The sequence below is a fragment of the Equus przewalskii genome, chromosome 4 (genome assembly GCF_037783145.1).
Source record: "Equus przewalskii isolate Varuska chromosome 4, EquPr2, whole genome shotgun sequence".
Lineage (NCBI taxonomy): Eukaryota > Metazoa > Chordata > Mammalia > Perissodactyla > Equidae > Equus > Equus przewalskii.
Genome location: NC_091834.1, coordinates 78,740,732 through 78,763,511, shown reverse-complemented (window position 1 = coordinate 78,763,511; position 22,780 = coordinate 78,740,732). Strand labels below are relative to the sequence as shown.

The 22,780-nt window shown below is 36.7% G+C and overlaps 1 protein-coding gene across 19 annotated transcripts in view; it reads left to right on the top strand.

Moving 5' to 3' along the window:
* CADPS2 (calcium dependent secretion activator 2) overlaps window positions 1-22,780 on the top strand; it is a 496,160-nt gene that overhangs the window by 264,625 nt on the left and 208,755 nt on the right. For all 19 annotated transcript variants that reach the window (XM_070616447.1, XM_008514417.2, XM_070616451.1 and 16 more), the window contains one exon: window positions 11,592-11,731. In XM_070616447.1, coding sequence (XP_070472548.1) covers window positions 11,592-11,731 — 140 coding nt within the window. The remainder of the gene's footprint in view (window positions 1-11,591; window positions 11,732-22,780) is intronic.

The window sequence follows — 22,780 nt, the reverse complement described above, 5'->3', positions numbered from 1 at the left end:
AGTACCTTTTATCGAAAAGACTGTCTTCACTGAATTTGCTTAGCACTTTCTTTGAAAATCAATTGTATGTTTGTGGGTCTATTTCTGGACTCTTTGTTCTGTTCCATTGATTTAGTTTCCTCTCGTGATGCCAATAGCACACTGCCCTGATTACTTGAGCTTCATCATAACTCTGTCATATCAAGTAGTGATAGTTCTCCAGCTTTGTTCTGTTCTTTCCCCCCTCCAACCCTACGTTGTGTTTGCTCTTCTAGGTCCTTTGCTTTGCCCTATAAATTTTAAAGTCAGGTTGTAGATGTCTACAGGAAACACCCAGTGTGATTTTGATTGTGATTGCACTTAATCTGTAGATCAGTTTGGGAAGTGACCAACAATATTGAGTCTTCCTTTGGTAGTTTTAATTTAGATATTGCTAGTATATTGAAATATAATTGACTTTTTTATATTGACCTTATATCTGCAATCTTGCTAAACTCACTAGTCTTCATAGCTTTCTTGTAGATTGTTTTTCCATAGACAATATTGTCTACAAATAAAGCTAGTTTTAATTTTTTCTTTCCAGTCTAGAAGCTTTTGTTTCTTTTTGTTGCCTGTTGTACTTAGTAGCACCTCCAGTACAGTGTTGAACAGAAGTGGACATCTTTGTCTTGTTCTTGATCTTATGGGGAAAGCATTCAGTCTTTCAACATTACTTCATCAGGTTGATAAAGTTCCTTCTGCAAACTTTTAAAAAATATATTTTGGCTCTGACTTTATTATTTGTTTTATTTATTTTTGTTTTTTTCATGATATTTTTTCTGTTTCTTAAAAGCTGAAGCCATTAATTTGAGAAAAATCTTTTTTCTAATATAGACATTTAGTGCTATAAATGCCTACTCTCTAAATATTGCTTTAGTGGCATCCCACAAATTTTTTTTCCCTCATTTTCTTCTAATTCAAAATACTCTCTAAGGTTTATTTTGATTTCTTCTTTCACCCATGGGTTATTAAAAATGTTCTTTACTTTCCACGTATTTGAGAGCTTTTCAGAGTTCTTTCTGTTACTGATTTCTAATTGAAGTCTATTGTGCTTAGACAATATACTTTATATGACTTTGATCCTTTTAAAATTTATTGAGGCTTCGTTTATAGCCCAGAATATGGTGCATCTGGTGAATATTCCATGTGCATTTGAAAAGACTGCATATTCTTCCATTGTTCAGGAGAGTGTTTTATAAATGTCAAATAACTCAAGTTACTGTTCACATCTTTCATATCCTTATTTACTATCTACGTTTTTTAAATCAGTTATTGAGAGATTGGTACTAATCTTAGTATAATTTGGGGTTTGCTATATCATTTTTTGCTTCTCATATCTTGAAGATCTGTTGTTAGGTGCATAAATATTTAGGATCACTATTCCCTCCTCACTACTTGACTGCTTTGTCGTTATGAATGACCCTCCTTACCCCTGGTATATACTTTGATTTAAAATCTACTTTATCTTAGCCCTCCCAGCTTTCTTTTAACTAGTGTTAGCTATTAAATCTTTTTCCATCCTTTAATCTGTTTGTTTTTGTTTAAAATGTTTATTGAAGCAGCGTACAATTGGATCTTTACTTTTTATATCTCTGCCTTTTAATAAGAGTATTTAAACTATATTTTAATGTGATTATTGGTATGGTTAAGTTTAAATCTGTTGTTTAGGTATTTTTTCTTTGTGTCATATATCCTTTATTCCCTCTGTCCCATTTTTCTTCTTTTAGACTGATTGAATATTTGTATGGTTCTATTTTTTTCTTCTTTGTTGGCTTATTATCAATAACTTATTTTCGATGTTGCTTTAACTCATCAAAGTCTAACTTCAAGTGATACTGTAACACTTCGTCTATGGTATAAGAACCTTATAATATTATATCTCTATTTCCTGTTGAAAGTAAGGCCTAAGACATACTATCATTTCAGCAACAGTATCTACCAGTTTCTGACCCACAATACATGTCTAATTAATGTTGGAAGGATGACTGCACAAATGAATAAATCTCCTGAAGCTTGCCTGATTCAGTTTCATTTCTCCTCTGCAAAGTTATAGTAGACAGTAGAATGAGTCACTTTAACCAAATGATAAAATGGAACAACAATTACACAATGATACTTGGTTTGGATCCTGCAGCAAGGGTGAGATTCTAGTATGTTCAGTGCATCTCTTATAATACACAGAAAAAGCAGGTTGGAACGTCCTCAAGTCCATTACTAACCTCCTCTTTTAGTTATTGCATTAAGAAAAGAAGTCCTTGTGTGTCTTGGAGCTATCCAAAACCGCTTAAGAATTCCACCTTTATTGTTTTCAGCACTGGTACCGAAAAGCTAAGTACTTTTATCCCCTGCTAGTTTTTATTATATGTATTGTATGAGTCAAAAATAAAGTCTTTAGGTCAAAGGTGCAAGATTCACATTAGTTGGTTGTTGAGCATCACAAACTGAAAAGTTTGAAACCTGCTTCCAGAAGACATTGATTCTGGTATTGATATTAGCTCTGCTATAATAACCATGAGGGCATGAGCAAGTCATTTAACCTGTCTCTCTCTGCCCTGACCTTTATTCCCCAGCACCTGTCCATCTTATCATTTATTTTTCTGAATTCATTCAGTTCTTTGGAGGACATGAAAATGTGTCACCAAGATTTCTCAACCTCATGCTTTCCTGTTTGTCTTCCTTTTCTATTATTTAAATAACTTGTGACTAGTTTGCATACATATAGAATGACAAATTGGGAATGTTTTCATGAGTCTTATCATTTTGGCAAATTGTTAGGTTATTATTAGACCTTGCATAAATTATTGTTAGGTGATTATTAGACCCTGCATAAATTTCTTATTCAAATGAAGAATAAGAATTCATCTTCACTCTTCAGAGTGATAGTTGGTTTTTAATATAAATACCAATGCTTATTTGTAAATTAGTCAATCCCAAAACATTTTGCTATAATTGTATATTCCATCTCTTCAGTTTAAGGATGCAGTTGAAGTTATCCAAGTTTAGACATCATCTGTAACTCCCTCCTTTCTATCCTACCATCATATATTATGGATTGACAGTAATAAAATTGACTTGGCTGTAAGAATTCTTATAGTGCTTAATAACCAAAGAGTGAACAAAGCTAAATTAGTTATTATAATGTTTGTGAAATAATTAAGGGAATAATGTATTGGAATGGGGAGGGGATGTAAAACTGAAGATGTCTATTGTTATCTTGAAGTAATTTTCCTTAGGTGTTCATTTAACCTCAGTGTCAAGTTATTTACATAACAAGAGTAATGCCTATCTTTTAAGGGTGATGTGAGAATTAATTTCAATTTCAAAAAGCATGATGAGACATTCAGTTGAAAGGTTCTTTTATAAATGCCAGGCATTATTATAACCAAACTAGTAAAAAGAAACATGATAAAGCCACTCATGCAGTGTCCTCTCTAATAGAAACTGTATTGGTAAGGAAATATAAAGGTTACTGCTATTCATAATTTATGGCTGAGGGGAATAGATCAAGCATAATAATGATGCTTTCCTGTCTGGATAAGTCTTAAAAAAACAGAGATGTAGCTGTGATAGAATATATTGCTTCATCCAAGGAAAAGTATGAAATCAATACCTAACAATCAAGAAAAATCATTAATAAGATGAATAAAGGGCCAGTATCTTTAATTCGGCTATGAAAAATATAGTGACAAACTTGGCTATGTCTTTCAAAATCTTCAAAGAAGACTTTGAAATGAAAGAAATAATGCTGATCATCATTTGGGTATATGGAACTTGGAATTTGTTAGTGATATGTACATGATGGCCTTCATTCTAGTAATCAAAATAATCATCCTCATTGTCAATACTTTAAAAAATTTTTTTGATTTATGGTACAGGAAGTCAAAACTTTAAGTTAATTAACACAAAGTGAGAAAAATTACATACAAAAGATTTTCATAGGAGCAGAATGCTTCAAGAATGTGAGAGAAATAATCACACATGTACACAAAACCTCTTGTTAAGGAAATCTGTATGTAAGTATATCGAACCACACACGTAACAGAAGGAATTTAAAAGGTAAATTTAGTGTTTATGATCAAATTTCAGCTTTTATTGTCCATGTATTAGTTTCCTATTGCAACTTTAACAAATTACCAAAAACGTAGTGGCTTAAAATAACACAAATTTATCATCTTAGAGTTATGGAGGTCAGAAGTCCAAAATGATTTTCGTTGGGCTAAAATCAAGGTGTTGGCAGGGTTGCGTTCCTTTCTGGAGCATCTAAGGGAGAATGCAGATTTTTACCTTTTCAGCTTCTGGAAGCTGCCTGTATTCCTTGGCTTATGGTTCCCTTCCATTTCCAAAGCCAGCAAGGTCTGGTTGACTATTTCTCACATCACTCTAACACTCTCTTTTCTGCTTTCCTCTTCCATATAAGAACCCTTGTGATTGTATTGGGCCCACCTGGAGAATATCCCTAAGGTCAGCTGATTAGCAGTCTTAATTCCATCTGCTACTTCAGTCTCCCTTTGCCATGTAAGGTGACATTCACATGTTTTGGGGATTAGGACATAGCCATCTTTGGGAGACTATTATTCTGCCTGGCACCATCCAGAAATGGAAAGATGAGAGTTTCCTAAGTTTTTAGAGACTGGCAAGTAAATGGCCTACAAATTCTGGCATTTACTACTGTAATTTTCTGCTATCAAATTTTGGCAGTACTTTAGTTGGCAAGCCTTTTTCTCTTTTGACCTCCATCAAGTATCAATTGTAAGTTCACATTTTTGTTTCTAATTTCTCTAAGCATCTGTCCATCCATCCATCTAGTCAACCAACCAACCAAGCAACCAACAAATTCTTGGTAAGTGTTTACTATAGGATGTGAAGTGGGGGACCTTGGTGAAGAATGGCTAAATCAAAGATAGTGGTTTAAATAACCCTTTGAGCCACAGATAAATTATTACTCTATGTACCACAAAATAGCTCTTACCTTTAGGGAGCATACTCTGTTAACTGCATTCCAAAAGCCCCTTCATATGATGGTTCATTGTTAAGTAGAGATATCAGAAAAGATTTAGGAATAATTTACACACCTTGGTTTTTCTTTTAGATGCCCTTTCCTCAAATCCCATCATGCAAATAACAAAGCTTTTCATCTCTTATCTTTTAACAAGCTAATACCAGGGAAAAAGTATATAATTAAGATAATACTTTCCTCTTTGTCTTTTATTCAGTTTCTCCTTTTTTTTGAAAAAGGCCTTATCAAAAAAGTACTATATAGAAAGAAGGAGATGCGTGGTTCTCTGTCAGGCCAAGTACACGTTTGATAAGGAGTTGGGAGTTTGATCATCTCAATATTGTAAATTCTAGGATTCTTTCCCGCTTTGAAAACAAAGGGAACTGGATTTAGTCCGTGGACAATACAGTTGACAGAAGACTCATTCTAATCTTTGAGTATACAAAAGAGCATTGTGTCAGTGAGAGCGAGCGGGCGTTCTTTGTTTCAACTAAGCAGGACAGGAAGCAATAGTATCAAATCAAAGGAGAAATAATTTAGATTAAGCAACCTCAAGTGTATTAAAACACTGGAAAATGCTACTAAGAAGGATGTAGATTTCTCTCCAGAAAAATCATCTGATTCATCTTCTCCACCCACTGAGAATATAGGGACTCTGATATTGGAGAACGTATATGCTAGTTGTTAAGATGTGCTAAAGAAAAATGTATTGAAATGAAGTAAATTCAGTTAGTCCTTTCCCAATACATACTCTCTTAAGGTCCCTAAGCTCTCAAGAAGCTACTTGAAAGGTTCACAAAGAATAGTCATTGTGAATCTTTGCTAAACTATAAAATCTGTTAGTTGAATGAGAAAGATAGAAAAATGTCAACTGAACCCAAAAAAGTCAAGGTTTCTCCTGGAGGTAGCTCTACTGATCTGAAGAGATGTTCCCTTGGGCATTTCCTTAAAATGTCCTGTGTCTCAAGGACATCTGTCAGCAAAAAGGATTTTTAATCACAAATTGAAACATGGTTCCAGCTAAGAGCATTTTCAGTCCCTTCTTACTCTGGTTTAAAGATGTATTTTTAAAGCTAATTCATTTCTTGGTTGGATGTTAGGACACCTGGCCACATGTTGAGTCGCATGAGTCCTCTCCAGAATGTATACAGCTGGATAGAGGGGGATTATTCTTTACTCAAGGGTATGAAAATTTGATTATGTCATTCCCTGGCTTAAAAGCATCTTTTTACTGCATGTTGTAGAATAATAGACAAACTCCTCAGCAAAACACCTTCTTTCACCGTCTGTCCGTAGTCTTCATTTCTGGTCTCCTTCATCAGCACAACCTTCCCACTTTCTTGTTCTTTTGAACCTACCTGGCCATATCCTCATCCCTCCTGCCTTTGCACACAGTGTCCCTTCTAGCTGAACTGATCTTGCCTAATCTTGGCTCACTTAAGTCTTCTCCCATTTCTCAAATAGATTTTGTCCCTCAAACCATCACAGTCTGCCCTTACCTAAACTTTCTCTGGCTGAGATCTCTAGTGACTTCTTGGTTGTTAAACCAAGCAATAGCCTTTCTGTCCTTACTATGCTTGACCTCTCGATTGTCATTTGGCACTGTTGGCCACTTCCTGCTTCCTGAAACACTCTCCATCTTGAATGTAGTACGTCACACCTTTCTGGTTTTCTTCTGTCTCCTTGGGCTCTGGTCTCAATTGTAGAGTTCTCTTCCTTTTCCTAACCCTCAAAAGTGAGTGTCCACAGGGTATTCTCCTTAGTGTTGGATGAGATAGACAATTGACATGGCAGAAAATATAATGAGCATTTGTATTGGTTGAAGTTCTTTTGGTGCAAGCAATGGAAACTGACTGAGGTTGGATCCAGAGAACAAAAAGCTGAACAATCAAGCTTGCGGAAGGGCTTGGGAAGCAAAGGTGATGGTAAGAATGTCAACGTCAGAATTGTGAGCCTTTTTCTAGGGTGCTGCTCTTGGGGTTATTCACTTCCAGCAGCCTCATATCTTTATCACTCAGTCGCTTCCTCATGTTTTTGCCTTGTGAGTCTTGTGTGTTCTTTTATACTCCCAAATGGAACAGTAATTCCTCTATGACGTCTGTCTTGATTGCTCCTAGCTTTGAGCTAGAATTGTACCAAATATGCGTATCTATTATTTTACCAGAGGACTACCATGCAATTATTGTGCTCGTGTGGCCTTTTTTCTTTCTTTAGGCTAAGAGATACTTATGGGGAAAGGCAGTGAACTTTTTACTTAGCCCCAGAGTCTATCTAGCCTCCCCTCAGTTTTCCTATATTTTTCCCCCTAGTTTTTTTAAGTCTTTACTGAAATAGAGTTTAGAAATATAGAGAGTTGTGAAGTCATAGGTCACAAAGTTCAACTAATGTGATGCATGCACAAATATACATGGCTTGGCTTTGAGGTTTCTTAAGAGAGGGGAAACAACGTAGAGGTGCCAGCTTATACGAGTATATTTTAAGAGAAAGATCCTTCTGACCTCATACTACTCTAAATGTTATGTTATACTTTATTTTTAAGTTTTTTTCTTCCTGTATATTAAATGTGACAGAGTTTTAAACATAGCCTAAAAAACCATTTTGTGTTTTTCATTACACCTTAGCAAAGATGGCAAGTAATGTTGACATTTTATTATGAAGAAGATACATTGGCTTTATATATAAGATAAGAAATCATAAAATGTGTTGTGTCATGCTAAGTGACAAGACATTTAGAGTGTTGGTGACAAAAATAAACTAGACGAAGCAGAAGTGTGTATAGGAAGGTTAAGAGAAATAAATAGCAAAGAACAAAATACTTTGCTAGATAGTGTGAGAAGCCAGCTATTTTGAACAGAGCTATAATTTAATTTAGATGTGAGGCTCGAATACAGAAGAATCCTTAGTAAATTTTTATGTCTAAGTGTTTTAATTACTGTACTATCAACATCAGACACATCTCTCGGAACATGAACTAAGTCCTCTTGAAGTGGAACTGCTTAACCTGAAAAAAATTCTTTTAAGCACTTATTTGTGAAAGATTTATGAAGCAAAACACTTTGTTAATCTACCAGTTAGGATACTACTAAATGCTGTAACAAACAAATGACAGCATTTCAGTAATTCAAAACAGTAGCACCTGTGTAACAGTTGACTATGGGTGTTCCTGACAGATGGGTAGCTTTCCTCCACATGGTGATTCAGCGCGTTAGTTTCTTCTATTTTATGGTGCTCTCATTTCCTAGGGCATTGGAGCTCTCTGCGTTTGGCTGGCAGATGAGTAAAGAGGGATGAAGAAGACATACCTGTATCTTAATCATCTTTCCCCAAAGTGACACTTACCACTTTACTTCGTATTCCATTAGCTAGAACTTTTGTGTGTCCCTACTTAAATGCAATGGAGCTGGAAAATATAGTCCTTGGTTGACTAGCTGCTTCCTAGCAACAGTTCTATACTAGTAAAGGCATGAATCCTAGTGGATAGTTAGGTGATCTGCCATAGTTCACCCCTACAGCCAAGGGTAACAAGAGGTGTTACCCTTCCTCCTACACATAGCACATTCACTTCAACTCTAGAGAAACAACCCAAAGTCTCATCTTGTCCTTACATCCAATCCAGCATCCAACATCTCCATCAGGTCCTACTATGGCTCTTTTCAGCCCGACGACCAATGAACTAAAGTTTATGTTAACTTCCTACTCTTCCACCTCTCCTCCTCACCCTGCCCTAGCACAAACCCGATATTCAGTGGTGGACCAGGAACAGGAGAGCTACAGTTAAGTTTCCCATTTGAAAAAAGGGTGAAGTGGGAAATACACAGCAATAACTGTCCAATGACAATAATAAAATCCTGCCATGGCAGGCACTGTGAAGACACCTTGCCCTGGAAGTGTTCAAGGTCTCCAGATTAGACCCTTAATATGTTTCTGAAAAGAACTTCTTTGTCCTTTATTCTCCCTGAGTCTTTGAGCTCTCCACACTGGGAGCCTCTTCGTTGTCTGTTATCATCCATGGCTAAATCATGTTAAAGGAGTATGACCACTTTCTACTTGTGCAATTTGGGAACTTGGAAACTATTTGACTTTTTATTTTTTCTGAGGAAGATTATCCCTGAGCTAACATCTGTGCTAATCTTCCTCTTTTTTGTATGTGAGTTGCCACCACAGCACAGCTGCTGACAAGTGGTATAGGTCTGTGCCCAGGAACTGAACCCAGGCTGCTGAAGTGGAGCGTGCCACACTTAACCACTAGGCCATGGGGCTGGCCCTTGTACAGGCCATTTTTACGAATAAGTTTAGAGTTTATTTGCCAGTACAGTTCTTTTAGAAATAGAGTAGTTTTCATATCTATAGCTCTCCATTTGTTTTATGTGCCACTGTTCACACCTTTGTCAGTCAGACTCCGTCCAGAGAAACAGAGGCTGTTTCAGGTCTTTCAAATGGGGGAAATTTGACACAGGAAATTAGCCATACACCTGATAGAACAGAGATGCCAAATAGATGGTGAATAAACCCAGAGACTAACGAAATCAGAAAATTGCTGCACGCCCTAGGGATAGAAGGGTAGTAGGAAAAAGTCGTGGTATCAGATATTTTCCAAGCTCTTAGCTCTGCTAATAAGAGACTATGAGCTCATTGAGGGATCTGAGCCATCCATATTCTTTCATCTTTGTGTGTCCCTGCATAGTGAGCACTCAGATGTTTGAGCAGAGAGAAGCAGTGACTCTTTCCACTGACTTCGGTTAGAAGTACCCATCAGAAGATGAAAATGTGGCAGAAATGATGGTCTTCAATCCTGGGATGATCCTTAATTTGTGGATCAGCTGCCATTAGTTATTTGGGGACCTCATTTTAGTAACCCATCCTCAGCATTTAGAGAATGAGAAATTGTCAGAGGTTTAATTTTAATATTCTCTTCCTGTATAAGATGTTTAGAGTTTGGAACAATGCCAATTTTTGTATAAACATAGAAGGAAGAATTAAAAAGGGATAAAGTCTGAGTTGCTCATGCCAACTAAATTAAAAAAAAAAAAAGGTGTATGAAGAAAGAGAAAAAGCTTTCCAGACTTGTAGGGAAGCAGCAGCTATACGGCCACAGAGGATACGTAGCTCTGTCGTAGTCTTTGATTCTTTTTTTGGAATCACCTAAGTTGATAATGACATTCTTTTGTCTACTGGGTTGAGCCGGAAATTACGAACTTATTTTTCTTTCCTGTCCTTTGAGAAAGATTCTGTAAAACATCGCATTGGCTTTAGCAGTCAGCTAGCTAATTACTAACTAATTAGCGGTAACTAATTCTAGAATACAATCATAAGTTTTGAAAACATCACAATGCCATTTAATCTGTTCTTGAATATGCCTTTATATGCTTAAGTGTATAGATATGCTGGACTCAGCTTAGCTGTGGGTTTTAGGAAAGGCTTAAGAGTCTCAAAAGAGTAGATACATTTCACAACTTGGAAGTTCAGAATCGTTTGAGAAACTTTTATGATTATGTTGTCTTTCCTAGAGAGAAAAAGAGCCTTGCTTGAAAATTTCTCAGTGAATATTTCTACTTATATATGGAAATGAAGATTTGGGGGGGGTAGGCGGACAGAGCATGCCAAATTCAGTTGCCATGTTAGGCTTTAAAAACATTTTAGCATACTTGAGCATGTTTATAATTTTTCCACCTACATCTAAATTTCTGGTTTATTTACCTTTCACATTGGTTTAAAATAAGGATAGCTTAAAATGAAATGCACTGCATTTCATATCTTTATTTTGTCCTTCAGAATATGATGCTTCCATTTTAAGATGTCTGTTAAGGCTTGGGTATAGGCCTTGTCTAAATAGTGTCATGATTGACTAAAAAGCAGAAAATACATCATTTTATCTATATGGCACCTAACGTCTGAAGAGTAGGCTTTTCTTTCCTGTGTTGACTTAGTGGAGCTGTAGTGTTGTGAAATAATCACTCGATAATTTGGCAATTTTATTAAAAATAATTGCTGTGTTTCAGTCATGATAATATCATCTGTATAGTTTTGAAAAGGCAATCAGGAAACAAATCCTTCTTCAGTATTGATCTAGAGCAGATAATGTGCTATGATCAGTCTTCTCCATCTCTAATTGAATTGATTTCCTTTAATATTTTGCAAGGAAATTATTAAAATAAGGTGTATTTTTGCTGCTTCACATAATTGGTTTTGCTTTTTAAGCATGCTATCTGTAATTTCAAAGAATATTTCTTTCTGAACTTCCTTGCCCTGAGGAGTTTAGAGTATTCTTGAAATTATAGGTGTCTATTAAGTATTTTTTAGCTGTCAATTCAACGGTAGCTGTTGTGCTATTAATTCATTATGAAGTGACACAGGAAGAAAACTCATTATATGATAATATGAAAACATATTTGTCAAAAAAAAATAAATGAGTCTGTATTGAAAAACCATCTGCTGTGGTGGGAGTCAAATGATTTATTAGACACATTTGGCCATGACACCTTCATTTCAAACAGGAAACATATAGAAAAGATTTCAGTTCCAATTCTTAGGCACTCTGTATTGGGCACTTAAATGTTTTCTTTTTTGTCCCTTACAGGTAATATTATACCCAACTTCTAATAGCTCCAAGTCCGCTGATTTGCACCGAATGATAGTTCCAAAAAATAGCCAGGACTCTGACTTAAAAATCAAATTGGCAGTACGAATGGATAAGCCACCACATATGAAACATAGTGGGTGAGTGTGTACTTGGAGATGGTTTTCTCCTTAATTATTGGATTTTATTTCAATGTATCATTTTTGTCAGTTTAATGGGAGACCCAGTGTATTAGGCTTTCACATGGAGTTTTCTCAAAAAATGATATACATAGGTTAACTCAATTTTTTTAAACTCATAGATATCTTTATAGCTAAATACGTGGATATTTAGTTAATATAACTGTTTGCATGCTAACATAACATTGGAACTTGGTTGCATGGGTACTATGCATCACTTATATTGATAAAGAACAGTGATATATGGAGATAACGTCTAAGAAATATTTTTCAAAATACAGTCATTGTTGAAACAAGCCTAGCATTCAGGTCCCTAGAAATAGTTAAACTTACATAGAATATATTAAAGCTATGAGTGGGTTCAGATCTAACTCGGAAGGCTGTACAAGTTTTGACAGGAGGGATATGAGTGTTCATTCAATGTGTGAGTGAAAAGTAAATCAACATTGGAGGAAAGTGATGCTGGCAGATAGGCTGGAAGTGTAGAGACTGCCTCCTGGGGATCGCCAAGGGTCAGTCGACTTTCATCTCTGCCAAGGTTCTTTTTCCCTTGTAGCTGGTGAGAGAACAGGTCTGAACTCTTGAATACAATAAGATGAGTTTATCAAAAACCTAGGTCTTTCTCAGATTAACACTTTAGGATTTACTACAGCCAGTTCCCAGCATCGGGTTGCTAGCCATTAGGAAAGAATGTGACAGTTTTTCTTACTATGGAGGGAAGCAGTTGCTAAAGTGGCTCACCCTGCAACAACAAATCTAACAGTCTAAGAAAAGTGCATTCGTGTACAGAGAGGCATCTGCTGGCTTTGGAGGCAAATCACCAACGTTATGGGTGAGTTAACTGATGAGTCAACAACATAAGGATTCTTTGGATGGCCATTAGGGAAAACAGAGGCTCTGAGCAGAGGACAGCCCAGATGTCTATACTACAGTTGGGATGGGACTGGGGGCCATATTGCTTCTGTGGTTTGGCTGAGCAGTGGGTGCAGTGTCAGAATAGTCTCACCAAGGGGACAAACACCTCAGAGAGTGGGCTCTTAGAAAAAGGAAGTGTAATTTGGGTAGCCCACATTATGGCACCTTTAATGTGGTGACGCAAAGTAAAGTCCACCTATGACTGAGCTCACAGTGCTGATGGAGTGCCTGGGATTTAACATTGAGAGTTCGCTCTTTCATTTATCCATCTGTGTGCTCACTGTTGATTTATGCAGCAGACATATAGTGAGTACTCTGTTCCAACCAGAGCAAACCTCAGTGAGATACCATCCTAGGCCTAAAGGAACTGGCTAGTCAGGGATTCATGCTTGTATACAAATAATTATAATAGTGATAAGTGCTGTAGAAGGGGAATGGGAACCGGTGAAAATAGCACCTGATCCCAGCTGGAGTTAGATCTGAGACACCTGACTTTTTCGATGCATTTTGAAGTATGAATTCAGCAAGTGGGCAGTGGGGAGGAAGGACGTTCCAGTCACATGACATAGCATATACATGGGCAAGAATTCTGGAAGGGCTTTTAGCCAATGATGACAAGTTCAGTGCATCTGGAATAGAGTGCTTTGAGACTGGAGAGTTAGAGTACTACTGCTCTAAAATGCATAGAGACTAGTCTACTAGTCCTTAGAGACTAGTAGAGCCTAGAGTTAGGCATAAAAGTACACGATGTGTTCTCGGCACTGGAGTTATTTCTGTACTATTTTTTAACTTAGTATCTTCCTTTTGATGAATGGCACAACATGAAATGGGAACATAGGTTATGATGGCAAGCTAGCCCCTAATTTACGCTTGGCCAGCCCTGGGGCGAATGCCCCTAGAGTCTTCTGATTGTCCCAAGAACCAAGACTGAAGATGAAGTTGGGCACATGGCAAGTTCTGCAGCCTGTAGCTTCTGTGGGAGGCCCTGCTCTAATCCCTAGCAATTTCTTGCTTTGGAATGTTCCAGGGCCAGTGGGACAATCCAGCCCCCTTCCAAGATTTGATTTTTTTTTTTTTATCACTCCTTTGCACTGAAAAAGAATAGATTTGTATCACATCTCAGCGCCCTTTGACTTTATCAGGACCCCCAGAATGGCTCTGGAGTTGACTTCTGCCTAAGACTACAGGTGAAGGGAGTTACTAGGGAGAATATATCATAGTCTCTCAATTTAATCCGTGAAAACCAAGAACTCACCTTGGTTTCAGATCAGAAATGCTTCAGATCACAGCCACAGCAGTCATTATCTACCATTGCTGAAAGATAGTAACAGGCATTTCCAGACACTGAGGTACCTCTGCAGTGTATGGTATATAAAAGGAAGAAATGTCAGAACTGAAAGTATCTGTGATGCTCTTCTGCTAGTTGCTGTTATATGGCATAATTAAGTTAAGAATATTATATTTCGTAATAGTGACTCAATGAGAATTATTTAATGCCAGTATTGGATGTGATAATAATGATCAACCAGAATTAAAAGTTGTTGATATTACTGTACCATCAGTCTATCCCTATGGGCAGGGACGGTACAGGGGCTTGACCAAAAGCATCTGTTTGGGTGTCTCAGTGCCTGTGTGGTAGCAGTTTTAAATATTTTGAATATCACCACTGTGTGTAGATGTGTATGAGAAAGCATGCTTTGACCCACATCATGCTACAGTATTCATCTTTTTCTGAGGTGCTTCATAAATGTATTTTACTGGACTTAATTACATTAAAGAAGGGAAAGTCAACTAACCTTTTTATTCCAAGTGTTCTGTCATATGCCAAAGCAATAATATAAAAGGAGGAGTAGATTAATAGCATTTTGCTTTGGGGCTGGATTGTGTTCTGTCAATAATTCATCCTGCAATGAGTAATTAACACATGAATAATGAATAATTGAAAAAGAGACAAGTTAAAAAAAGATTAATTTATCTTCAAAATATGGCAAACTCCTCTTATGCATAGAGTTGTCAAGTGGATTAAACAATAAAATGGAAGGTTATGGACTTTTATCTTGAGAGCACTTTTCAGAACTAGACTTTGAAATCCTTTGGGACTTTACTCATAAAAACCCGTTCTCTGGTTTAGTAATGTGGGCAACAAGTATATCTCTTACGTGAACTCTTCTAACACGTACTCTGTTTTATTCATTTATCACTTATGTATGGCCCCTGTATTGTCTCTAAATAAATACATTTTATCAATATTATCTATATTTTTGTGTGTCCCCAACTACACTGCCTTGTGCCTCCCCAAGTGTGTAATCAAGGATAGATACCACTATGAGTGATGATGATGAAAATGATGATAGTGTGCTCCTGAGAGTTTTAAGGAAAAGTGATAAGAATGACAATAAACTACATTCTTAAATTGAAGCATAAAAGTTCTAAACACAATTTATAGGGGATAGAGTATGTTAATTAAAAAAATACCCTACATAAATGGTGCTTGGTTCCCAACTGTTACATTTTAAAATGACCTATTCTATTTTGAAGCAGAAAGAAAAACATATCTGATCTAAAACTCATGTTTCTGATAACTATTCATTCCATAACTGTACATTATAGTTTTTTAAAAAATAGGATTGACTACATGCGGTGAGAAAATAGATATTTAATTTGGATAAAATAAACATAATGGTGATTTAATTCTTTTAAAATCAAACTGGACATTACCGTATGACATATATTTAGTAAAAAAAACCAGATTGGGTTCATTTCTTCTTTTGCAGTGTGTCATATAAACTAATTATATAAACAAACATATAAATCCATTAAATAAATTACTGGCTATATTTTGAATGGTTAGATAATTCATATCCAGCTTTTGAATTTATTTTCCTGCTTTTTTGAGTAGCTGGAAGACAGACGTGTTCTTGAACAAATGGACTATCCTTTAGCATAGCCTAGTGGCTAAGTAACAGTATTAACTTAAATCTCAGAAATACTATCCTTGTTTTTATTACATAACATTTTCAAAATTCAGGTGTTATTTTCTCAACCAAAAGAAAGGCAAAATAAAATGGAACTAATAAAACAAGTGACCATTAAGAAAATTAAATCTACAACTGAAAAGGAGAAAGAAGAAAATTAAATTGGCCGTCACACATACATGGGAACATTATGGCCAGGACCTATCAGAAGTCTGCAAACAACTGATTGCTTTTATAGTAAAAAATGAATGAAAACTTCATGAGTATATAACTATAGAAGAGTTTTGTCAGAGTTAAAAATCAGTAAGATAAATTTAGCCAAATCACTGACATAAATAAGATTTCTCTTTGTATAGAGTCATGCTTGGCTATATGAACATGTGTTGAATGAATAGATGTGTTGAAGTGTTTTGAAATTTTCATGTATGAAACTCTAATTTACATCAAAGAGGTATGAAAGGCACTGAGTCCATCTTTGCTTCAGGGGAGAGACCACTGTTCGCCTTCTAGCAGGAAGAGCAGGCTGAGCACCAGGCTGGCCACACTCTCTTTCTCTCGCTTTCCCGTGGAGATGACCAGTAGGCGTGTAGGGGCTGCCGTGTCAGGCCTGGGGAAACTTTGAGTCGCATGCTTCAAATTCAAACATGGCATTTGCTCATAAAGTAAAATGACTGCACCTAATTGCGTTATTTTGTTTATGATCTTCAGCCAATTTAGGGGACAGTCTGATGACCAAAAGGAGGAAATTCTTATTTTAGTGAAGGTAGCATTTGCTTGGAGGCTCCAGCCTTACAGAAAGGACAAATTGGGCTTTTTTTTCCAGAAAAAATGGATTTATCATTTTAAATGAACCTTTTAGAATGACTTTTCTATGTGTCCTTGTCTAAAATTACCATGTTTTGACATCTGATCTTCACCTGAATCTATACATCAGTCTGTGTAGGTATATATATTTGCATTCTCAAATTGAATTTACCTCATTCTGGCTTATGCTGATTTCAGAGAAATCCTGCTTCTTAGAGCCTTGCCAAAACTTCTGACAAAGCGTTTGCTAGGTTCTTAACAAATGATTGGTTCTTATTCCACAGGCAGCTTTCAGAAGAGAAATCTGCCTGTGGCGCCTTACAGATATTACTGTAGTCCTTGTAGAATAATAAAAAGAATAAGTCATAGAGCCAACTTTCCTTTTCCAAATAACCTTAATATTTGTTGTTTCCTCTATGCTAATTTAAATCATTAAGAACTATATTTTCATTTTAATTTACTAGTGAATAGTAAATTGTCAGAATAATAGAAACATTTTTAAACATAGCTTTTATCGTCATTAAACTAAATGTTTTAACTTGTTATACTCCTTTGCAAAACTTGTCTCATTTCTCCTGTAATAAATTAGTTTGTCTTTAACTTTAAGCTCAAATTGGCAGATAGGGGGGTTTATTTGAACCCTCTCAAGGCAGGAAAAGGAGGTATGAAGACTGACTGAAACATCAGGCTTCTATTGTATAGGATTAATTTCAAAAATACACACTGTAGAATTGTTTGTACTCTGATGATATTAAAAAACAAATGCGTATAAAAATTCAGAAAGGAAATACATTAAACATACTAAATAGAATAGTACAACTATGGGTGAAATTTTCTTTTCTCTATTTTCCAGGTTTTCTGTGATGTATTTATAATACTTTTGTGATGAAAGGATGCAGTTATCAAACTAAAAAAATCAAATAGGTTTTCGTTTAATTAAAAATAGTTAAATTTGTTTTATCTAAAATATGATAATTAAGGAAATTCATTTGAGAAGATTCCTTGAGGTGATCCTGGAAGGACTCCTGTCCATCCAACATTTAAAGGAGCCGTGTGGTATGGGAATGTGAGTTCTGGAGCCAGATTGCTTGCCTTCAAATCCTGACTCAATCACTTAGTAGCTATGGGATCTTGGGAAAACTATGAAAACTCTGTGCCTCAGTTTCCTCAGCTGCAAAATGAAAATGGTAGCAGCAGCTACCTCATAGCATTGTTTGGAGGGGTAATATTTTAACATGTCTAATGTGCTTATGAGAGTGGTTAGCTAGCTCACAATAATACTCAATATGTTTTAGCTGTTGATAAAACCCTAAAGAAGGTCTGTCTGAGTTGAGGTGCTAGTAAAAGAAAGCAAAATAAACAATAAATATTTTAAATATGAAACAGAACAAAAAGCACTTTAAAAAAAATGGAGCGCTATTTCTTCCTCGTTCCTTCTCAAGCAGCTGTGAGGGCTGCTGCCTGGCAGTGAGGGGAACCTGGGCTGGGAGACCTGGGCTCCAGCCAGCTCTGCCTTCAGGTTGTTCTGTGTGGATGTAGTCAGGCGCCTCCTCAGCTGCTTCATCTTTAGAGCAACATATTGAGCTCACTAGATGATCTTTAGGTTTCTTCCAGCTCTGAAATCTATTTCTTTTTATTCTTTATTTTAAGCGTCAAGTTAGATCTCTCCTTTAAGGAAAGTCAGATGGAAATATTCATATTCCTGGGCAGGATGGAGATAGTTGAATGATTTTCAAGCTACATTATTCTCTTTAAGGACATCTCCATAAAGAGGAAGCAGCATACAGAGTGGTTCAGAACACAGGCTTCAGCATTGTACAGACCTGGGTTCAGATTCTAGGACTGTCATTTTTTATGCAAACTTGGTCAAGTTCTTTCTCATAGCCGCACTCATACCATAAAGTTAGATTGTCCTGAGCGTGGAACGAGGTATGCTCATAGAGCGTGGAGCACTGGATCTGTTACATAGTAAGTGCTCAATTAACTAGTAACAATCAGTATTAAACATCATTTTTAAAAATTATAGTCCCTGAACTTATAATAAAACCTTCTTACAGTTTTAACTACATTTGACTTTATTCAGGAGAAAGCTCAAAGACAAATGGAAAGATAGAAGTGCCCAAATCCTCACTGATTCCTTGAGAGTATGAAGGCTATATCCCCCATTAGGGCCCTCTGCTTCTTGTTAAGTTTAATTTATGTTTTTATTTGATAGTTATTATGGCCATAGATGGTGGTGGTAGTTTACTTCTCTTTGTGTGTTTTGCTGCTAACTTTATTTTGTCTTCTGTATGTCCTAAGGGAGAAAAATGAAAACATAAGAGCTCTCAACCGTGTCTGAGCAGCTGACTTGAATGGTTTGTCTGAGAGAGAGGCTCAGGTTCTAAAAACAAAAAAGACCTGGAGATTATTTCATAGCAAGTGAAAAAAATAAGATCGAACTTTTCCTTTATTTTAGTCCAGTGCAGTCTAGCTTATTTTAAAAATGGCAAATGCTTCTAAAGCATATTTTAAGTAACTACTGGTGCCTTTTGTATATTTAGTCCAATTGTTTTGCTTTTAATTTTCTTGCTTAAATCATTAATAACTTGAGCTCCATAGCTTTAAATAGTATATCACATCTTGCTAGTTGGGGGGTTAAAATTTGCCCAGTTTTCCATTGTTGTTCTCAATTTTTACATACCAAATAAGTTCATTTTAATTTCATCTCAGGTGTTTTTTGTGTGTTTTAAAGGATAGTTCATGTGCTTCATTTACGGAGGAATTGATAAGCCTGAACAGCTTGCTCGATAGTTAGTAAAAGGTTTTTATTTTGTAGTTACCATAGCACCCAAGGCATTCATATAATTGAATAATTAGTCTAATTATGTATGCTGATGTTTTGTGAAAATAATCGCTTGGGGAGATCGGTGTTGTTGAGATTGGAGTTCGGAAGCTGCTGCTTGAACATTCTCTGCTGGTTCCTGGTGCAGGACCTTGGCAGTTGCTGGTGCTATTACAGAAAGCTCTTACCTCACATCTTCTCCCCTCACTTACGGCAGGTCTCTGCTCAGATGTCATCTCTACAGAGGGGCCCATCCGACCTCGCTACATAGAATCATGCCCTTCCCTCCTCACTGCCAGCTCTACTTTTAACCTGCTTCTTTCTTTTTTAAATTCTTATTACCTGAATTATATTATTAACTATCTTACCAACTGGAGCGTTGTCTCCATTTGGATGATTTGCTGTTGACTAGCTCCCCAGCCAAATCTAGCTCCGATTTGTATAATAGCATATTTCATTTTGGCAGTCTTTCAATAAATGATAACATATGATCATAAGGAATATTTTCTCATCCTCTCTTCCCAATCAGAGCTAGAGTTTAGCAGAATCAGGCATAGGTAACAGGATAGAACATCGCAGCCGCAGTTCTATATCTAGACTGTATTTGAAATGCCTGAAAATCATTGTCAGTTACATAATGGGGAAGATAGCAAATGACTTTATTTTAGTTGGATGAATGTGTGTTCTGATTATAAAAAGAATCGTCACCACAATTTTAACATGAGTTAATGTCAGTGTTGATGACATGCACAGAGAGCGCTAAGGTTTTGCAAGTATTAAAATTTCTAATTGTTCATCCTGGGATCATTTGTGTCCTTAAGGATAGTATATTAGTATTCAAATCAGAGAAGAAAAGCACATCTTATGTTCATGGTTGTAAAAAAAATTTGTTGCCCTTATAAAAAATGTGAATGTTTTTTAGTGCCTTTGCTTATTTCACATATCAGTACTTCTGAAAATTTTTTAAAAATTTCCTTTGACAATGGATTAAAAGGATATAGCAAGAGACCAAAGATCACTTAGAAACAATATGAGTATCAGCTATTTCTACCTTTCTGAAATTGGCAGCCATATGCTTTCTTCCAGTTAGGTTGATCTTTAGGTTTGTCTTTAATTAACCACTTCATATTCACTCATAGTAGTTAATCCCTCTCTCTCTGTAGTGTTTCCCACAGATAAATTCCTTTCCATTCCTTCTGCCAACCCCAATTCAATCTATGTTAACAAAAAAAATGTTTTAATGACTTCTGTACTGATTTTCCTGTATTTGTCTGTTTTCTAAACCATTCAGGAATTTAAGAATACTATTTATATGTCTACTTCCCCATTGCCTATGAGATTAGATTCACGTTTTTTAGCCTAGCATTCACATTCTTCAAAAATCTGGCCCCCTCAAGTCTTTTCAACTTTTTCGCCTTTCTATACCCAACACAAATCCCCAACTTCAACCAATCAGTCAGTTCATGTACACTGAACGTACGTTTGCTAACCCAACCCTATTTCTTTCACTCTTTTACTTAAGCAGACCGTACCAGTTTGGCACTAGGTCACACGTTTTCTCACACTAGTACAAAAGTGCCAAGAAAGGCAGTTTATTTTCTCTATAATTAATCTAATCTTCCTCGTGAGAAGACTCTCAGCTAACTGCCATGTCGCTTCATCCCCAGCCCCTGGTTTTAAGGGAACTGCCAAGTCCTTTTTTTTTTTTTTTTTTTTTTTAATAAAGTTTTTTTTTTTTTTTTTTTTTCCTTTTTCTCCCCAAAGCCCCCCGGTACATAGTTGTGTATTCTTCGTTGTGGGTTCTTCTAGTTGTGGCATGTGGGACGCTGCCTCAGCGTGGTCTGAAGAGCAGTGTCATGTCCGCGCCCAGGATTCGAACTAACGAAACACTGGGCCGCCTGCAGCGGAGCGCGCGAACTTAACCACTCGGCCACGGGGCTAGCCCCTGCCAAGTCCTTTTTATACCATAAGACTCAAAAGAGACTCTAGCCCTCCCTCTGCTTTGTTGGGACCATTCCGGCTTCATTACAGCACAGACTGCGTGACAGAATCAGAAATGGGAAGAAGGGCAGAAGCCATACTCCTCAATTCCAGGGTGCGTTTCTAATGGCCTGCCTTCTGCGTCTCCATCTTACTTTTCCCCATAATCTGCAGGGACCAGAAGAGTTGGCTTTCCCTCCTCTTCTTTCTGCCTAGGACTGACCTTATGTCGGTCATAGCCAACCTTTGCTTCATTGAAGGAGGAGATAGGTTTATTTAGAAAATTTATTTTTTGTACATGTAGTAGGTTGATTGTATAAACGGACCCAATAAATGGGCTCCCTAAATTCACATCTTTTGCCCTATGTCTTTGTTGTCCCCTTTAACTTCAGGCTTGACCATATGACTTTCTTTGGCCCCTAGGACAGTAGCAAACTTTACATTAGTAGAGGCTTCAAAAAACATTTATGCATTTTCACTTTCTCCCTTGCTTTTTGCCTTTGTCCTGAGGACATGAATGGATGTGACTGCTGGAGGAGCATAACTAAACCAGCCCACTTGTCCTGGTCAAGGTCTCAGACATATGAGTGAGCCCAGACAAAATGACAAAGCCAACTAGGTGACTTGTAGCTGACCGCAGACCTATAAGTAGGTCATGCAGAGCCCAGCTCAGGTCAGTACAACTGCTCAGCCAGCTATGGGTTCATGAGAAATGACAAATGATTGTTGTTTTGTCACTAAGTTTTAGAGTGGTATGTTACACAGCAAAGGCTAACAGACTGCACACTGTTGTCTTGATACAAAATCCTTTTCACTTTTTCCCCTCTTCTATTATACGTCAGATGCATAGAATTGGATTAGTCATAATCCTTGGCCCATGCTATGTGCCACATTGATCTCTACATTTAATTATATATATAATCTTTCCTGTATCATATAAATACACTATATTTATCCACTTTATCAAAATGGGAATTTGAATGATTTCCACATTTTTGCTATTTCAGACAGTGCTGCTGTGAACATCTTATGTATGTCTCCTGCTCCGTATATGCAGTTTCTCTTGAATGTATACCTAAGAGTGAAATTGCTCAATTGGTGAGAATGTAAATGTTATCTTTACAAGATATGGCTTATCTTTTTCAAGTTTTACCAATTCTTCATCTGTTTGTGAGATCCCATTTGTCCTCTTTTTTGACGTTTACCATGTACTACTTTCTTCTTGCTACTTAGATTCTCATGCATTGATGTCTTATATCTATACCTGGGGTGCTGTTTTCTGATGGCAGAGATCCTCTTACTTTACTGCTTTGCCCATAGGCTTCAGAACATAGTGAATACAAATCACATATTGATTGATAATTGGCTGATTTTTATGTACTTTCGAATTAAGAGGCAATATGAAAATTGCTTGATAGTCTTCATCTTTCCACTTCAGGCTGACTCAGGCATCCCGAGTCTGTGCTCCCGAGGCCCTGAACATGCTCTATTATAGGATTATAACCGTCTACA